We start from the raw sequence: 21,297 nt of genomic DNA, 5'->3' as shown, positions 1-21,297 counted from the left end.
AACAAACCAACTTTCAGATGAACAGAAAATTAGGAAAAAAAACCTGGCAACACAAAACAAAAAACTACCATTATATTTATCAAATAGGGAAATGGAGAAAAAACACTCACTTTTGTTACTAAATTACTATTGAGTCCGTTTCGATTATGTGTTACAGCGATACAACTAACTAAATGTCGTGGAGAACTAGCACCAGACGAAGAACAATAATCATTACTCTTATCATTACCATTATTTTCTTCTATAGAAGATGTAAGATTAGTTAAAGATAATTTTAAATCAGAAGTTAAACAATTTCGATTCTTGATCATCGTTGTCGAATTAGTATCAGATAACTGTTTCATTGAATTAATATTTGTGTTTAGTATTAATGGGACAGTTGAACAATGAGTTGTTGTTACATTGATAATATTAGAAGATAATATATCATCTTGATTGTGATAATGAAGTGAAGAGTGTGATAATTGATGTTCACGATTAGTAAATGGTAATTCTCGTAATGGATTGAATATTTCATCTAAATCTTTTGGAGATAAAGCTACCATTGCTCGAGCTTTAGCAATATACTGTTCATAAGTTCGACCAAATGTGATTACATCATAATATGATGTATTTGGACAGTCAATATAAACGGAAGTTGTACGATTATGACTATGTACAGATTTATTAGATAATAATGTTGGTGATGATCGCTGACAGATTGAAAAATTAGGTGATGAAGAATAATGTAATAAATGTTGTGATGAGGGAGATGATGAAGTAGGAATAGAAAATTTGTAGTTATCTGATTTATTGGGAAAGGGAAAAAGTAAGAACAATGTCCATTTTTATCGATGTGTCATACAACATTATTGTCAAATATTCTAATAGGTATTTCAATACATTTTAGGTTAGTAAAACTGAAGAATGAAGGATAAGTCTAAAAGTTACTGGACTATGAATTAACTGTGACTAAACTGAGGTATTTTGAGTCATCTGTAATAGGTTTAAGAGCAAACGAATCACAGGAGACAGTTGAATTTTTTAAAGGAAAGGTAACGTTCATAATAATTCTATACGAAAAGGTTAGTTTAGAAAAATTCCCACTTTATTTTGTTTGGAGTAAACTAATTTAGCTAGATCACTTTATAGAAACAAAATGTAGTATTTGAAAAAGCTAACACTCAAGCTTTTAAGAGGTAAATGTCTGGTGGAAGAAAGATAAGGGTGACCAAACATAGACTTGGTATCATTACATGAAATTATTGACAATTTGACTGAACCATGTTAATAGGTGTAGATTATCCGTTTGGGATCCGCGTGATTATCTTAACCAATCATCAGATATTCCGGGTAACAAAGTTCAAAATTGTTCACACTGAAGCACGTGCACCCACTCTGTCTTTCTTTAGAATCTGAATCCCAAAATCTTAGTTAACGAAGTCTTAAAATGAAAGTTACAAGGTAAACAATATTACTTTACTCCTACTCACTAAGTTTATTTTGATAATTAACCCAATTACCTTGATCAACGGAGTTCGCTTGGCACTAAAGACTAAACAAACATAATATCAGTAGTCACTACACATTAATTAATCAATGTCAATAATTGATATAACTAATGTGACTTTGTGAACTTTCTAAACTTAACTGATCAATTTAAGTAAACACTAATAGTGACTGGTGTCTTTGATATACTTGCATCCGTGTTGATGTTCACACAAGAACTTGAACCTAGTGCCCAGTACATCATCCACAGAGCTACTGAATCTAGATAGCCAATAGTTTGTACGAAGTGGACAAATCTAATCAATTATTTGTGCCTGAATCATGTCAAGGTTAATGTGGAGAGTATGTTGGGTGTTTAAAGCGAAAGATAATCCGTTCGTGTCCCGATGTGAATATCAACATTGATGTGGTAGGTACATCTAGACGACGAGTTCCATACAAAACGAAAGATGCATCCTGAAATCTACTGATAACCACTATCCATCTTTCCCTAGGTATTTGTAACTTAGCGCAATACTAAGTGAATCCGCTCAGTATACAAATAAGCTAACAGAGGTTAATCAAATTTCAGACCTTGATACTAATAGCGGAAACATTCAAATAAATACCAATAAATAGTGAGTGATTAATGATTAAATTTTTTTTAATAAATATAGTCATATTTACCTGAATTATTTACACAATTTAAAGAATCTGTATTTAATTTAGATAGGGAAGATACTGAATATTTTTTATTTTCATTAACAGTACACGTCGGTACAGTGACAGGTGATAAAAGACCAAATTTCTCTTCATTAATTTCTACAGCAATACACCGGAAGTCTGCATCATTATTCGCTTTTGTTGTTACTATTGAACCAGATGAATAAACATCCTCTGTGTCCAATTTATAATTATCCTGATGATAATGATGAAAATTACCGTTTTCCAAAGAATCTGACTGACCATTTGCAAAAGTTGTTTTAACTGGTGAATGCTGATGTTTAGCCCATATTTCCTCCCAGGCTTCGTGTAATAATGAATCAAGATGTCTATCAGTTGAATTATTAATATCATCATCACAGGGTAAGACTTTATCACCGATGACGTTTTTCTTGCCATTCAACATACAACCATTTTCTAATAAAGGTATTCTACATTCATTGATATTATTATTCAAAGATAGATTAGGTGTGTGAATTGAATTTGAATAAATTGAATGTTTGTTTGTTTGCCGATTTAAAAAGCTTCGAAGACCTGATGATAATGATGGAAAATAGTTTGGATATATATATATATTTTTCATAAGTCAAATGATTAAAGAAGTTAACGACATTAACTGTTGATATGACAATATCAATAGAGCAATATGATATTGTAAATAAGTACGTTAAATATAACTCAGTTAAATTATGCCAATTCATTGATCTGGCTATACAAAAATTAATTAAAAAGATAACGTATTCATACATCGTTTATCTCGAGCATCAGTTAAATCCATATCTGTCATGTTCTTGTGGTCGATTAAGTATATCACGCGATACGACCGCCAATTAGAGACAACGACTTATACAACCAGACTAATGACGCATAAACCTATACGAGAAGCTTAGAGTTCTTATTGGTCCACCAAGATAATAGCTTCTCTCTTAACCTAGCCGGTGCAAACCAGAGCGCTAATATCAGCCTCCGCGATACGAATCATATATTTCAGACATATTGGGTTCATACACAAACAAACCAAACCGCATCACACCATAAAATAGCAGATAACATTTGTACAAGATCAAGCCAAAAGTGGCTGTGATTGTGAGAGACTGTTACTAATAAATTGGGAATATCTCAAGAACAGTAAATCGTATGGTAATAGTCAACAGGCTAAATAGAAGTTTATAATAAAAGGAATATGAATATACATGTATCATAGTCACTTAACAGTCATACAATAAAAATATTAGTATAATATTAGTCCATAAGTAATTTCTAACAGTTACCATTCATTTATTCTCGTCCGAGTATAACAGTATCACTAGTCTTTGGTTTTTACTACGCGTCACCAGAGTCAGATTCTCAGTTTTTAAGCACAAATCAGTTACGTATTCCTCAACTCTTGGATGCAGGTATATCCAGCAGAGGAGTCCAGAAAAGGACGAAACATGCGTCCTGGTTTCCACTGTTAGTTATCCATCTATCTCTGCTTACAATGCTTGTGACTTGATAGACAATAACGAGGTAATCCGCAAAGGATGCACTTATGCTAATAAGAGATTGATCAATTGCAATCTTGAACAACAATGGGAAGATTTAAACAACCAATACAAATGAATCATAGTACATTTATTAGAATTCATTTTTTCAAAAACAACAGAAAACCACTCACCTGGAAGAGCTGTATCACTCTTACGATGTACTCGATCATTTGAACAATTTTGGTTTAAACAGTCTTCTTCAAAATCATTTTTTCCAACTTGTTGTAAATTACATAAACTCATAGGTAGATCAGATATATCTTTAATAGGTGGACCATAAGTTAAATCATCCATGTTAAGTACAATTTGTTTTGCTCTTTCCGGAATAGCTGCATCATAATTTTCTAATATTAAACGTTTTATTTCATGACACCATAGACGTTTAATTTCTAAATTGGTTGCTTGTAGAGTACGTTGTGCTTTAGGATTATCAAATGGTAATATATGAAATGCTAATGGATCTTTGTCGATACATTCAACTAGCATTAAATTAGCACACTAAGAAAAATCAAGGAGAAAAATTATTGTAAATAGCAATGGTGATTATGAATTAATTTAATTAATTAATTAGGTTAAAGATAATCAACTGATTATTGGGGTTGATTAATTGACTAACTGAGTATTTTAATAACCTTCATCTGACAAAGGAACCAATAATGAACATGAATTCTCTGCTTGATCTCGTATATTTTACTTAGAATAATTGCGTTTAGGTGAAAGTAATAATAAAGGACAAATACGAATTGAAAACACGAATTTTAGAGAAGAGATCTCTTTTCAACGAATTTATTATCAAGCTGTACAATCGTATATTTATAAGAAATTTTTTTGTTAAAGTATTACACCCGTGTGAACCTATGAACAAGGAATAAACATGATGATGTAATAGAATTGATTTGGGTCAATTTGTTTCAGGTAGTAAAATACATAGACAGACAGTAAGATGAGAATTGGAAAAGGCAGATGTACCAACTCACAATATGATTAGTTGCAAGCGTTAATATGGCTTGCAATAGATAAAGTGTAGTGTGACGAGACAGGTATTGGGTAAGAAAGCAATCTTCTATGAAAAGAATAAAGCTATTAGGACGGTAAAAGTAATCCAATGGTCAAGTCCTATTTTGGTCACTAAAAGTTGTCCTAAAGCTAGAATGAATCACGAAAGTGTGTAACGGTACGATATCCTAACAAGTGTACATATCCATACATGCACCTGAGAAATAACAGATGTAAAAAGACAAAACGGATATGGCTATCAAGAAAAATTCGGATGAATAGTGAAATTGGAATCCCAAAACTTTTGATGATCACAGAAGGTTAAAAAGTGAACACACGGTGACCATTGGTATCAACTCAAGTGATGTCTCACATAAACCCAGCATGAAATTTGTATATTACGTCTATATTACTTATGAGTAACTGAAAATAATTCTCGTATCTCATTAGTTACTGGTTTAACTAACTTTTTTTATTGATTGATGAAGTCCATATGTGGCCATGTCGAAGTGGTCATTTTTGTGTTGAGATTTGATTAGTGTTGCTCATTGCCTAAAATGTGAATTTATCACGAACTAATTATTACTTGTTGTAGAACCGCTTAGAATAAATAAATTTTCATATATAAATGTTACGACAATCTTTTGCCTTTATTCAACCTCGGGTGAGTTGCTCACGTAAATATCTAATAACTTCTAATCCTCAAGATAGGTCAGCTATAATTATCAGTTGTGGAAATATATGATGAAGCAACATGAACGACTGATAACTCATTTACCAAGTACAGGTTAATTTATTGGGCTTTGAACCACATTTTGTGTTTAGTGTAGAAATACCTACCCGGCTACTCAGTTCGGAGAAGATCGAGTGAGGTGCTAACCTCCAAAATATTGGTCAGAGGTTTGCTCCATTTATCATTATAATATTGAAAAAAAATTGTGAGACATCATTAATAAGATACAAATGAACCATATTCAACCAAAGGACAGAAGGACATAACATCAGAACTAGTGAATATGAATCATGAAGAAGGGATGAATTCACGGTTTAATAAAAACGATAAGAAATAATGTAACGATACCACTGAAAGAGATTTCAACCCGTTTCACTCAACATGGCCAAACGCTTGGAATTCAAGGCAGACAGTTTGAACCTATAAACACGACACTGCCCAGAGATCAACGATGTCATGGACTGATTACATCTAAGTTTAACTTCCTCTGATTTTCAACCTACCTCCCTTACACCAGCCAACACAACGCATTGAGGTTAAGGCAGTTGGCTAAGCATACATAATACAAGTACCGACCACTTCAGTTGATGAAGATTCACTACTCACTTCAAGTGAATTAAAATACAAGTTATTAAATGTCAAAAAATATTTATTTGAAAATTGTTTAACTGACAGTATCCTACAATATAGTTTAGTTATACTTGAAAGTCGTTTTTGATTCAAGCTAGTCGGTAATGAGTATCAGTGGATTAACAGTGTGATTTATTTTAACAAAATATTAAGTCAATCATATTTAGAGCTTAAGGTGAAAACAATTGGTTAGGGCATTTCTTATCCATTAGTGTCAGATAACATTGCAATTCAAATGGAACTATATAAAATTAAATCATTAATTCGACTACAAACACTAATTTTACACTATGGTCTAACTGGTCTTTTAAGCGGTGTTGATTGAGACACTTGTTTTCTGAGATACTATTATGCCTACAATATAAGTTGCACAGTAGTATAATCGAGGTACAATTGAGGTTGAAGTCCGAAAGACTCCCAACTGAACTGAGATATGATGAAGGTATTTCCTGAGTTTCTATCCTTCAACAAACAGGATGAGTTAGAAAGAGTAGATTTTAAATACACCATACTCTAATATCTTAAAAAAATTGCTGATGTAGGAAATAAAAGGGTGAAAAGTATTCAACTGATATCTCAAAAGTAGGAAAAAAGAAGTTAGAAAGAACTTGCTCCGTAGTCAAACTACCAGGTCGATGGGATCACCCAGAATTTTTCTAGGTATGTTTGATGGAGAAATCGGTCTTACTAAACAAAATGAAGTAATTATAGACGATATACGTAGTAATTTAACTATTTCAAAGTATATTGTGTCTCGAAAGATCCATATCTCTTCGATACAATCCTACCATCAGTTAACTGACGCGATCAACATTTGGTACGTTTTTTTAGTATCTAATACAGTATTCTCATGAAAAACAACGACAGAGTTTTGCATAAGTTTCAAATGGTATTCATTTTCCGTCTCAACCTTCGAAAAACAAACCCTGCAAGATATAGACATTTGTTATAATCTATATCTTTTGAAAGCTTGGTTGAACTAGATCCAGGAATTTTTAGAATAAAAAATTGGGACAATAAGCCAATTTCTATTTCATAAACTCACACTAATCACTTCACGTATTTCGATCGATCTAACATTTGAAACCATGTGACTAGAATTTCCTGATATTCTATCTGATCCACCGCGTGATTTCATTGTTTTAGTTGTATTGCTCCAATAATCATTGATAGTTATGGACTGGGAAGTTGACAAACTGATACCGGATGAAGATGTAGGCGGTGTATATTTACATAGGATAAGTGCACACTGAAACAGGAGAACAAGACGTAGGCCTTTTTTACCCGGTATACGAAAATGATCATGTAATACAAGATCACCCCAATTATCTACATCTAATCGAGTAGTCCGAAGTTGATCTAATAATTCACGATAACGTTTACGTTCATTGATATGATCTGCGACCTATAACAAAACAATAAAAAAAGGGAAGCAATAAAATACATATAATACTTTATTTAATTATTATTATTATTATTATTATTATTAAAAAATGCTAAATAGATTAACATTGTAATATAAATTGTATAATACTGAAATCACAAATCGACCTAACCAGTGAAAACTAGGGAGCGTCTGTCAGTTGAATAGGGGATTCTTTAGCAAAGTACATCCACGACCCCTTGAGAGATTGACCTCAGGAGCTTTAGTATAGCACGAAGGGTCTATGCTACAAACCACTGATCTATCTTCAACGTACGTACCCTAAGTCAAGTCGGCCTGCAGACCTCCTCGGCTTAGACCCTAGAATCTCGAACCACTGATGTATGACGCGCACATAGGATCCTGGTGTGGTCATTCACTTGACCTTAGCTAGCCAAAAAGGGGAGCCGATAAGATACCACTCTGTTTATCTGGCAACCCGACAACAAATTCTCGTGAACTGACGAGTGCAAGCATAGCATTGAGCATGACGGCAAAACAAACACTTTTAGAATAGATCCCTGTTAACAGTCGCTTGTGTGCTGTCTGACTAAACGGGGCAGTAAGAACTCGAAAAAATAATGACATGCCTATTTGCCTTTCTGTTGTCTCTGTTTACGCTCCCGCTGGTTACAGCCCGGACGAAATTACAGATGAATTTTATAGGAAGCTATCCAACCTCCTTCAAAAATCTAAACTCTCTGATGTAGTAATAGTAGTAGTTGATTTTAATGCTCAAATAGGTAAATTAAACCAAACCGAAAGACACTCATGTGGATCTTACGGTGTTGCGGCCCACTTACTTAATTACTTACGCCTGTTACTCCTCGTGGAGGAACATAGACCGGACAGATAATTGCGACCGTCTGTTGCAACTGTGCTTAGATAACCGTCTATTTCTGTCAAACACCAACTCTAAGCATAAGGAGAAACATCGTCTGACATGGCGACCTCCACAATCGACTCAACTTGATAACATTGCTACTAGTCATCGTTAGAGGACTCGGTTGAAGACTGTCGCTCATTCTGGAGCATATGTTTAGACTCAAACCATGCTCTATTTCGAGTGCGTATTTGTCTGAGTCTCACTGACCGTAGGAGAGCCATAGCAATAAAACCCCTCATAGTCCAACTCAATGGTGAAAAAGTTAAGAATATATTTCAGGAACAAGTGGAGAGGGAGCTAGTCGACCGTGAAAACTACATCTCTCCGAGGTACCTTTTTTTCTACGAACTAATTCTTTCTTCCTGTATTATATTCTTATACACAATCTTTTATATATTACTACCATTGAAGTAACTGCTCCTATGAGTTTGGTGATCATCTTGTGCTAATGAGGCATTGCAACTTGAACCGTTGCATATATGTGCCTGATCCTACGTTGTAGATAATTGACTCAGTCAGTTTGAGGGTAGGGGTGAACGCATTGCGCGTTGTGTGTTAATATCAGATCTCGGGCATCGCCCATCATAACATATGCCATACTAGTTAGAAACAGATGTTCATGGCTTTCTTTTTTTAACGGTTGTCTAATTTAATTCAGTTCGTTAACGTAATGGTACTCAACAATCTTCACGAAACATCCACACTGATATATATATATATATATATATATATCTGTGATCTCACAGTTTCCCAAAATGTGAAATTATTAAGTAATGATATTTTTACTGAAATATTCTCGTTATTTCATTTTTTTTTTCTTGTTCTACAAATAATCTAATAAATATAATTTACAAGAATGGTAATGAAAAATCCTATTTCTCAACTAATCTTGGCTGAATAATAATAATAATAATAATAATAATAACCGTTTAACGATGGCGGTGATGAGTTAATGCTTAAATGTTATATTTCAACAATTTCGGAGAAATGGAGGCGCCGAAATAATGAATAAGTGGGAGTGTTGACTAATTATACCCATTAAACGGAGATTGTACTATAAAATTAAAGCGGATTATTTATTGTCCAGTTGCTAGTCTGAATAAAAATCGATCACACACCTGAAACCACCAACCAATTACATAAGTATAAACATTACATATATACGAATACAAAGGTAAGAATACGTAACATTGAAAAATTGAGGCGTCAATATGTAGATTATTTAGGTTAACGATAAGTGTTAATAGGACATAGATTGGATTAAAGTAAGTCCCATACAGGATTGTGTTGAAACACATTAATTGACTCATTCTTAGTCGATCAGTGTTAATGGACTTTTGAACCTTCTTGCGTAAAATCATAAATATACAAACGCTTTTCCTTTTATGACTCACTTCCATTCAACTTAGTTTATTTCGAATATTTTGAGGACTAGTCGAATGAGGCAATGTACAAGGAATACTATGTAATAAGGATATATTTTTGTGGATATATATATATATATATATATATATATATATATATATATATATATATTTGTGGTCGGACAATGAAAGACTTAATAAAAAAGCAACACAGTATAAAGCGTGTTAATGGTCAAAATAGTGATAGAGATTCCACTCACTTGTTTCAAGTACAGAGACTCCAGTCAAATAAATGGTTTATTTAGTTTAACTTTACTTGTATTCTGCTATAAAACGTCACCATCTAAACTAACTTTACTCACTACTCAGTATGTGAACAATATAACCAACATGATTGTTATCAACAAAATCCGTCTACAATTAATTTGAGTGTATAGCCCTGATACGGTCGAAGGTGGGGACAGTCGGCTTTCTCTTTTGAAATCCTCTCATATGTCCACGCATATATAGCCACTGACAGGAAAGCCCTGCTCACTTGCTTCTCGTAGAGAGGGTGTCGTTTACGAAATTGAGAGGACGAAACGTGAGTGTCCGGCGTTAAAACCAGGTTAGTGGATACGCATCACGCACCTAAGAGAGTCAGGAAGTCCTGGTTCCAAACCAATAATGTACCTGACCTCCAGGATCTTGAGGGAACGAATGGGGTACGTGAACCTACCGTTGATCGCCAGCTACCATAGGGCCCCCATCTCCAAGTGTTCGTTCACTAAGTAGTGGATTGGATCTCTAGATCAAAGGCTCAGGGAGTATCACCCTAAAATAAAAACAACCTGCTTCGGTTTGGACGACCAGGCAATAACCCCAGCCCACACACAAATTCGATGATCATTATGGCGCATACATATTTTGGTGCCCCTTTGTACCAATGTTTGTGTTTAAATAAATAATTTTTTTAAAATCTAGATTAAAATTGAAGCACATAATCGGAAAGTGAAGAATGGTGACAAAAACAAGAAGTAGACAGCAATGTTATGTTCATCTAGTCTTTTTGGTGTTCATTGAATTATTTTGACCAGGTTGAAATGTGGCCACCAGTCTAAGTAACTCGACATCGTATATACAACGTTGAGATGTCAGTTAGTTGAAGGTATACGGTAGTAAACCCTGGACCTAGGTTTCACACTATATGAAACTTGTCCGTAAGATATTACCTATCTACATTAAAATCAAGCTCTTGGGAAAATATGTAAATCGTCAGTCATAAATTAATAATATAAGGCGTTTAAATCCCTTAAGTAGTCTAAAATAAAAAGTTTATAACCAATACAGTGGACCAATCAGACATTGGTCAAATGGTAAGCGCATGTTATTGGCCAAAATAAGGCTTCCTTCTTCAAAGAATAAGACGCCCTATTGGTAGAAAACGTGGTTTCAATTTACAAGTGGTATATATATATATATATATATATATATATATATATATATATATATATATATATATTAGAGTGATAACTCGACTCAGATAATAAATACTTTCTTCTCAGTTTTCTCACCACAGTACCTAGTTAGGCTCGCACACAACATAGCAACAACCCAATTATGTGAAACTGTACAGCGATAAGTGGAGTCATTTTAATACGCAAATAAGAGATATAAAAGATCGTTTAGAAATGATAAAATGTATTACATACAATTTATATCTAGTGAAATTATACCACTCACTTGAATCATACGTTCCAATGCTTGTCTTAATGTATAAATAGAATGATTGAAAAACTCCAACAATAAATCGTTATTCTGATCATTGTTACTTTCTGAAAGACCTACAGTGTTGCTAATCGATAAATCTCTACTTGGTACTGAAGATTTCGAATTTGATAGTTCTGTTGTTATTTGACTTAAATGTTTGACACATTCCTAATTGTGATAAAAAAGAAAAGAGAGGGTGAATAAAATAAAAAAAGAAGTAATTAGATAAATAAAGGACTAAATGACAAGAAATGTGATCATAGTACTTTTCCTCTTCACGAAAAACTTCTATGTCAATAGTGGTACAGAAAAAAATAAGTAACCAAATGAATACTGGTTTGTGAATGACGAACAGGAATCGAAAAATCAATTAAATATCTCCTATAATGAGGTGAATATTGTGAAAATATAACTTTTTAGATTATCTTGCAAAGAATTATTTAATAATAATTTTATTATCACAGATTGAAATCATGAGTCGGTTAAAGCTAGACCACCATTGAAAACCTGGAAGCACTGGACGGCCGTTTCGTCCTGGTATGGGACTCCTCAGCAGTGCGCACCCACGATCCCGCACCACGCGGGGCTCGAACCCAGTACCTACTGGCTTCGCGCGCGAGCACTTAACCATTAGACCACTGAGCCGGCATCCAACGGTGTTAATGTCTAACTTCAACCAATCCACGAAGTTGCGCCACCATATACCATTGTCTTCAGTGAGCTAGACACTTAAATTACTGCACCCTTCTATTGTTCTAATTGTAAGCTTTCATTTGGTGTATAAACTATTGTTCTTTGTTTCACCTTCTGTGAGTTATTATTGACCAATTACTGAGTTCAGTTCCATTTGTGGAGTAGTTATGCACATATTGTAATTTCTTAATTAAGTAGGTATGTGACCTGGAAATTAACCGATATTGCCCTACAAATTTGAGTTATGAATGAAACTGTACAATGGAAGTTATTTGCCCGATGTGTTTCTTGTTCTGTTCAGTCAGTCAGACAAGAAAGGATGGGGAAATGCATCCGGGATCATTAGGCATGAAGTGTTGATTGCAGTCATTGTCTCACTGTAATTGAGTCCATTGGTCCTACACATGAAAATCCAGACGACCTAACGAACGTTCGGATTAGATAATACAGCTACTATACGATTAAATGAGCTGACCACCTGTCCTCAACACAACTCAAGAACGTCTTTTCTTTTCGTCATAACATTAATATCATAATGTGATGTCACAGTCAATGCTAGGCCACACCACCACCTGCAGCAATAGTAAATCTAATCAACTAAGTTCTCTTCTACAATTTTAACGCATAAAATGGTTTCTCGACACACTACAATAATGACAGACCCCCCACCCGTTTATATTATGCCCGAAAGTGTTGTGTAACAACTCTGTGTGATAAACATTCAATTAGAAATAATTTATGAATTACGTCTTTTCAAATAATGTAACCCTAATTTTTAAAATGTTACCTCTCGTTTTGTAATAAATTTAAAGTGTACCATAGCCTAAATAACATCGATAGTTGAAAAGTATGAATAGACCACTGATTCAATAAATGTTTGATTATCTTAAGAATTTAATACTTTGAAACAAATGCAACCAACTGAGTACTTGTTCATGTAACAAACATATAAATTTACGTTATTTAAAATAATCACTAAATTACCTGTAAAAATAATTGATACTTGAGTATACGTTGTACTGGTTTGAGAAGATATGTGGCAAGAGGAAGTTGATGTTGTAATTCTGACTGACAATTGTTAAGACATATCCAAGTATCTGTACGAGATTTTTGGGCTTCTTCAAGCAAACGAATAGTTCTGAGTGGGTTTTTTTTAGAGAGAAAAAGAAGAGAAATATACTTTACGAAAAATGAACAATTTTCATATATTCAATGATTCATGAAACTTCTCAACGAATAAAGATACGAACGTGTATATAAAATTATTTCCAAGTACTTTAAGTTTCTAATGTACTTGGAAACAGTTCTCACTAAAATTTAGTCTAAAAATTCCAGTTAACAAATACAGTACATCAAATTTCAATGACTATTCATGATTGAATACTCTGAGAAATGGATGGAATTTAACAATTGAATGCATATTACTACTAATACTGATGTTGTTATTGAAGATATCCAGGATCACAATATGACAGCAACCGGGGACTTATTAACTCTCAACAGTTGTGATATTAAACTCATTTTCAAAAGCCACTTCAAGCTTATATGAAAAGGTAAGTGTTAGGTCCCGATAAGCATAATGAATGGTAACTTTGGGATCCATTATGGACCAATACTATGCGTATAATTGTTAAACAACTAAACTATTCATATTCCTCTCATTATGAACTTTATTTTCACCTATGAACTGTTATTATACGATTTATCATTCTTGAATTATTCCCTGTCTATTAATCACTACCTCCCACATTCACAGCCACATTTGACCAAATCTTGTCCAAATGTTATTTTCTATTTTGATGGTACGATGTGGTCTGCTTGATTGGTATATAAACAGAGTATGTTTGAAATACATGATTCATATCGCAGAGGCTCGGATTGATGTTCCGGACTTAACAGGCAGGCAGGGCTAGGCGGAAAGCAGGGTCAATCAGACTCTAGGCTGCTCGCATGTGTTTTACACGTCCTTGGTCCGATCGATAAGTCACTGTTCCCTAATCAGCGGACACAAGTTATAACAGTATATTAGATTAAGTTGTGACAGCAACTCAGTGGATCGATATTAAACTTCAGATAAGAATATAATTTTCAAAAGATGTGAACGACACTTTCCAGAGAAAATAACCAATGCTTTTGAAGCATTTCATCTTTAACTGCTCTATGAATGAAGTGAATGGGTTATTTACCAAAGAACGATGAGATTTCTACCAAGGAATAATTGAACTTAAATTAACAGAAGTAGGAATATACACAGTTTGCGCGAACCTAAACGGTTGAATGATCTGTATGAAGCATTCTTTCAAGTGTAATTTCAGATTTACTCTAATTACATCATAATTTTTAAAAAAACTATTCAGCAGCTAAGAAATATGAGCAATAATGATGAACAAGCTGCAAAATCTCATACATCTGTCTAATCATACTTATAGTTCGAGAAATTAAACCAACAACCGAATTAACAAATGAAGAGAGAATATAATTAAGTATGTCTTCAGACATTTTTATTCCTATAATCCCTGAATGAGTCTAAATGGATGTAGCCAGCTAATTTACAATCGTTTGTGTATTATGAGTTGATAGTGTACTTACATTAATAAAGTCATCAATAACCCTACACAAATGTAATTTATTAATCTAACAATGTCATATTTATTTAACTTAAATATATACCCAATAAACCATATAACAATTTATTCAACGAAGAAATACTTTTCAACAAATTCATTTTAAAGCGTTTTCCTAGGATTCCTTTCTACGGAATAAATTTGCTAACCCAATGTCAACCCTCCTCGTTTATCTAGGCTTCACACCAGAAGTAACCCTAAAAGAGCTCCAGGGTTGTGAAGATTGTCGAATTTCATTGAAATCGTGAAACCATTTAAGTTAGACCAGCATTAAAATTGACGAAGCACTCAGTGGCCATTTCGTCTTAATATGAGACTTTTCAGCTGTGAGCATTTACGATCCCCGCGTACGGATTTCACTAGCGGCCATAAATCAATTCATGATTTCAACAAAATTACCGTGTTAGGATGACAAAAATAAGGCATTCTTAAGTGAGTTAGATAATGTTATTCATTCAAATAGCGAACTTTTGCATCATTTAAGACCTATATACACCATAATAATCATTATTAAATAAGAAAGGTCACTAAAACAAGTGTAGGAAAATTCGTTGTGAATTGTTCAGCCATAATCAGTATAAGAAAACGAATTATGTGAGTAAAATAAATAGTGGGGTGAGATTCTTTATAGACTTAATTGAGAAAATAATTATTATTATTACTATGCCATGTAAATATAATCTTTAATAAGAGAGGTGTTATCAGAGTAATTATGATAAGAAATTTATATGAATTGAGAAAGGACAATGTGTAAATTAAAAATAGGACAAAGTAGAGTTAACCACAAACACAAGGGAGGATTATATAGATAAGGGTTTACAGTATGTGATGACCCACTCGTGGAGTGGGGTCATGATAAGACATACAAGTTAGATATAGTGTATCGGCGTCTGACCCATTAATCTGTTCCAATAAATATATTTTGATGAAACCATCCGGAAAACCATTGTTTAGTTGTGTATTTCTGGACATCTGCCAAAGTTCTCTACCGTCATTTATCCATTTCTTACTTTGGCTAATGGTAATACAAAAATTATGGATTTGTAACTGAAACGCCTGATAAGTTATAAATAGTTACTACACATTTTTAACTATTCCATTTTAAAATCGATCATCGGTTAGCTTAGTTTTGATTGTTCGATTAAAGCCGTCAGTAGAGCATAGTCTGACCCATCGCTCAAAGGTCATCTATAAATTATAGTCTCGCCTGATACACCATTTATTATACTCGTTGGTTAGTCACGTGGTTTGCGATAGAAACAGTAACACTAAACGCGATACCCCCCCCCAACAGTAAAAAATAAATGACAAAAGCCTTATGATAAATCTGATCAATCGGAATACAATAGGTAACATCATTTGACCTTGTATATGCTAAAATCGATCAATAAGGAGTAGACAAAAAAGCTAGGCTTTTTTCGAAACAACTAGACGAAAAATTTGACAACTTATTCTAATTGGTCATAGATGTGTTCATGCTGAGCTTAGTTGACAGTCTGTCAGTTAGTTAGTCGATAAGTTTTTGTTTGTAATGGAAAAAAGAGAAAGGCAAAATATAAAAGAAACAATAAAAAAGAATAACGATAAGTAAGTACAATTTACAAATTAATTTCGATGGTAACTACATAGTTACAGTTAGAAGTGATTTGGAAAGAGAATCTTCTTTAGAATGAGAAATGATTCCATCGTAATGATAATAATAATAATAATAATAATAATAATAATAATAAGAGGTTAACGAAATAAATAATCACTACTTTCAGAATGGGTTTTGTGGAGAGTTTTAGAAATTGCACAGGTTGAAATCATGAGTCAGTTGAAGCTAGACCACCATTGAAAACCTGGAAGCACTGGACGGCCGTTTCGTCCTGGTATGGGACTCCTCAGCAGTGCGCATCCATGATCCCGCCAGTAGGTCCTGGGTTCGAGCCCCGCGTGGTGCGGGATCGTGGATGCGCACTGCTGAGGAGTCCCATACCAGGACGAAACGGCCGTCCAGTGCTTCCAGGTTTTCGATGGTGGTCTAGCTTCAACTGACTCATGATTTCAACCTGTGTAATCACTATTTTATTCAATTAAATGTTTACATATAGAAAATTATTAAGACAAGCAATTTGGCCTAAACTAATTCTGTTTTATAGATTCTGTATACAGGAAAATACAATCCAATGAACAATACAAATAAATACAAACAAATCTTTTCCAGGAAAATAATCTTTATCATATAAAGAATATAGGCAAACTTCAAATAACTAGTTCGGGCATTGATTAAGCTTTCAAACATACATACACTCACAGATATTTTTATGAACAAGAACACACACACACCACAGCGACGAAAATCAGGTTAGAGTAACGAAAAACTGACAAAATCGTATACAGAAAAATCTGACCTAAGGCCTCTCCACGGTGCTGCTGGGTGGTAGAGGAAACCTTTCTATCTAACTTGGGTGGTCAACGAGAACGGACTAATCTCCCAATTTGCAGTAAACCGGATTCATTGCGGGCTGATCGATGTGTATGCTTATGTATATGAATTGCATGATCTCGACATGTTTAGTTGTGTATGTAGGTATATTCAAAGGGCACGCGCCGGACTATCAACAAGAATGTAAGTGATGTAAGAGTGATACGCAATAAATGCATAAGTGACAGTCAGTTGTAGCTAACACGTACGAATGGAGAGGTGACCAACTACCCTCCTAAGTGGGCGAATATATGTGTGCCAAGGGATACATGAGTGAAAACATGTGTGCTACCGGCGTGCATGCAACGTACATTTGCTTACAGGGTACGTATACCCCAAATGCGATAGGTTTGTGAACCGTGAGAAACGGAAACCATTACCGGAAAGCTGTTCGGCGTCACTGCATAGGGTTTGACAACCTTAACATGGCTGGAACACCGTACAAAGTTGCATAATCCCCAAAAATAAACAGCAGTAACCAACCGCAACAGAATGTATGGAATATAGAGAGAGAGGTGGGAAAAATGGAAATTATTCATGATATGTTTTGTTATTTCTATACAGAAGACGAGGGGTGGTCAGTTGATTTCACTGGCTTAAACTGGACGTCTTAATCTAAATCAATCTAACAAACAAGATGTGAGAAAATTCAACAGCCGAACACACTTGAAAACCAAAAGAGAAGACAGTTTGCATAGAAAAACAGACAAGATACAAATAGATAGCCGAGGGCTATGTATACATATTATCTAAACATTTTGTAATTTCTCACAATAAACCTTGATCCCTTGTCTTGTTTTACAACACTAATAAGATAAATATCAATGAACAATTTCGAAGAATCATTGCGAAAAGTATATGGGAACTATTTTAAAGTTCTGCTCATTATGTACTTTTAATACGAGTTAACAGAAATTTGAACAGCATCATAAGAAGAAAAACAAACATATTAAAACATGAAGTAAAGAGACTACTGTGAGTACTAATTATTAGTCACTGAAGTTGGAAATTTCAATGAGATGAAATAACTGAATTATTAGATATATTTCAACCAGTTGTCTTACAGATAGCTAGTATAGGTACTTGTCAGAACACTGAAGTTAAGCTTGCTTCATTGGTAAGATTATAGTATAGGGAAAAATTAGCCACAATTGAGAACACAACTTTTAGGTTTTTGAACAAAATTCAAATACCAAGGTATGGAGGAGCAGTAGAAACATCTTAGTATAATGCCACCATATAGTGAAAGTGATATCATTAAATGCATCAAATATTCAATTCTTTCTTTGTAAAACTGTACATAACAGGAAAATTGACATTATCCTCAAATCCTGACCTGGAGCTTGGAATCTTGAAGCAAACAGTAACCTATTAGCATTGTATTTCATGGATTTTTGAGATTCGCTCATCTAAATGGTCAAAGAGCAAGTTTTGTACCAACTAATGTCAGTTGATGATTAAAAACCTTGAACCTAATCCCTTAATCCTAACCATTATAATCAAGAACAATATAGAGACTCTAGAAAATCGACTAGCGTCCTTATAAGAACTTAAGGACACCAACTGTAAATTATGAAAACTATTTGGAAAAAAACACTTACTTTGGATAATTAAGACAAAAATCCACATAGAGCTCTTCAAAATGTTTTGCATTAACTAGAAATACTCGTCCAAGTTGAATAAAATTTTCACGATTCAAATAAAGATCAGAATGAAGTTGTCTAAAAATTAGTTTTCAAAAAATACATAAAACAACATACTATTAATTTATGATAAGAAAAAGCATACAACTTAGAAGCATAATACTGAGGGATGCGTCAATCACGTTGACTACTCTAGATTTTCCTAGATGAAGTAAATTTCAATCGTATTACAATAGATGTGAATCTAATATCTGAGTCACTAAAGCAACACACACACGTACAACATATAAAACTTGTAAAAGAAGATTAATTTTGATTCGGCATGATAGATATCAACACTATGCCACAAATTAGTTTGTATGAGTATTCGCTTTATCGAATACCATACATATTTGATCAACTGTGACTGATTCTGGACGAACCAATCAGGTATAAGATAACAGTTTTCGGATTTTGGCGCGAAACCCATTCATCCATTTGGATAAATAGTCTTTGACATTATAGCTGATGTCAGTTCGTGATAAAAACCCTAAATCTAATTCCCCACACAGGTTTATAAACCTCATTCGGTCCTAGTTACTAGGTGGACACTCTCAAGGTCACTTTAACGTCGCTCAAAGGTCGTCCATCAGTTATGGTCTCACCAAATTTAATTATCCTATTCACTGGAATATCACAAATATATTATATTTATTAATTGTATCATAATGGCCATATCGAGATAATTAGCAAAAGACACATATATACCAACTGATATTAATCGAAATTCAGTTAACATATCAACAACGGAATAACCCAAACCATTATATGAATAAATTTGACTTAATTGAATGAATTAATACTATTTTAAACAGTCTATTTGATCATCATATCTACAGTAAAAGCTTTCTGTAAAGCTTACAGAACTGAATGTAAATGTGGACGTAAGTTCAAACCAATCTGATTACACCAGGAAACTTCAGTTAAACTTGGAAAAAACTTCCCACAATTTCCGTTATTCACAAAGTGAAACACGATTTATATTCTTGTGTACTATGCTCAAGGGCTATTTATAACTGATTATCTCTACGCTAAACAAACAGCTCAATAACAAATTAATTCAATAATAATAGTAATAATTTCTTTTTGTAAAATCCCAATGAGTAGAAATTTGTATTTCTGATGTTTTGTGACTTAATTTAACTCATTTCTTCAGAGTAAATCAATAAACAACACAAGGTGATTGATTCTGTACAACATATCACTTTATTTATTTGTATGGATGACAATGGTATGAAAAGTTGTGACGTGTAGAGTCCGATATCTCGATACTGATACACAGTGTGTTACGCGCTAACCCCTTGAGCGAGAACACAAGAGTGACCGAGAAAGTGTATTGGACTACTGAATAAAATGCACAAATACTTATTCGTATATACACCATTCTATCTTTAGGAAGTTGACCCATTGACCCGATTAAAGTGCACTTGACCTTTAGGTGGTGATTTCTGATTGCCATTAAATGACCCTTTCATAAGACAACTTTAGACTGACTATCCATATAAAAAATAGTGGAGATTGACCGAAAGTAACATGATATTGATATGTACAGACCCGATTTTGATTATAATAAGAAATATTCAGCTTTGTTTCTTTTGTACTACTAGTTCAACTTGTCCTACGTGTCCTCCTATAAGTCACGAAACGTTGGGAATAAAAATTTCTACTCATTAGGATAATTTATGACTAACTTTCAATCTAATAGTCAATTTATTTGAAACTATCAATTTCAATCCTGGGTATCGATACTTATAATTCATTCAATCTTGTTTAAATGATACACTAATAACATACATATTTCAACAATTAACCAAAAAAATAAAGAAAGAATAAAAGTGAATAATTGGAAGTCACAACTTTAACTGATCAATAATAACAGATCACTGTAAATTGACATAAATTTTCTGTGTATTTAGTAAAATTTATAAACACAATTCATGGCAACATGAATTTGTCAAGAAGAAGACCTACAAGTGAAGGTAAACTATACTGACTGAATTTATATGGAATGCCTAAAATCCATAAAATTAACAATCCATTACGACCAATATTATCTATGCGTGGTTCATCTGTATATGAAATAGTAAAATTGCTAAACCCAATACGTAATAAACTGTAAGTTTTCCTAAAACCATCAGTTTACAGGATGCCGACCTGGACGGGGCAATACTTAAATTTCCACAATTTCTGTCCATTACAATACACATAGAAGTGGCATAACCAGGTAACTTATCCTTCAGTGTGTATCTATGAATTCAGCTGCTCCTGTGCAAAAAGCTATATTGGGCGCACTACCAGGCAACTGAACCAACGAGTTAGTGAACACCTCCTTTC

At 33.7% G+C, this 21,297-nt stretch overlaps 1 protein-coding gene across 1 annotated transcript in view; it reads right to left on the bottom strand.

Annotated features, from left to right (window-relative positions):
- Positions 1-21,297, bottom strand: part of PLEKHG1 (Pleckstrin y domain-containing G member 1) — a 57,222-nt gene that overhangs the window by 11,404 nt on the left and 24,521 nt on the right. The window contains exons 4-10 of the mRNA XM_035731054.2: positions 18,883-19,002; positions 13,175-13,328; positions 11,471-11,665; positions 7,121-7,480; positions 3,848-4,214; positions 2,155-2,724; positions 111-784 (exon numbers count right to left, since the gene is read on the bottom strand). Coding sequence (XP_035588777.1) covers positions 111-784; positions 2,155-2,724; positions 3,848-4,214; positions 7,121-7,480; positions 11,471-11,665; positions 13,175-13,328; positions 18,883-19,002 — 2,440 coding nt within the window. The remainder of the gene's footprint in view (positions 1-110; positions 785-2,154; positions 2,725-3,847; positions 4,215-7,120; positions 7,481-11,470; positions 11,666-13,174; positions 13,329-18,882; positions 19,003-21,297) is intronic.

The sequence above is a fragment of the Schistosoma haematobium genome, chromosome 1, assembly GCF_000699445.3.
Source record: "Schistosoma haematobium chromosome 1, whole genome shotgun sequence".
NCBI lineage: Eukaryota > Metazoa > Platyhelminthes > Trematoda > Strigeidida > Schistosomatidae > Schistosoma > Schistosoma haematobium.
This window is presented reverse-complemented; position numbering and strand designations above follow the sequence as displayed.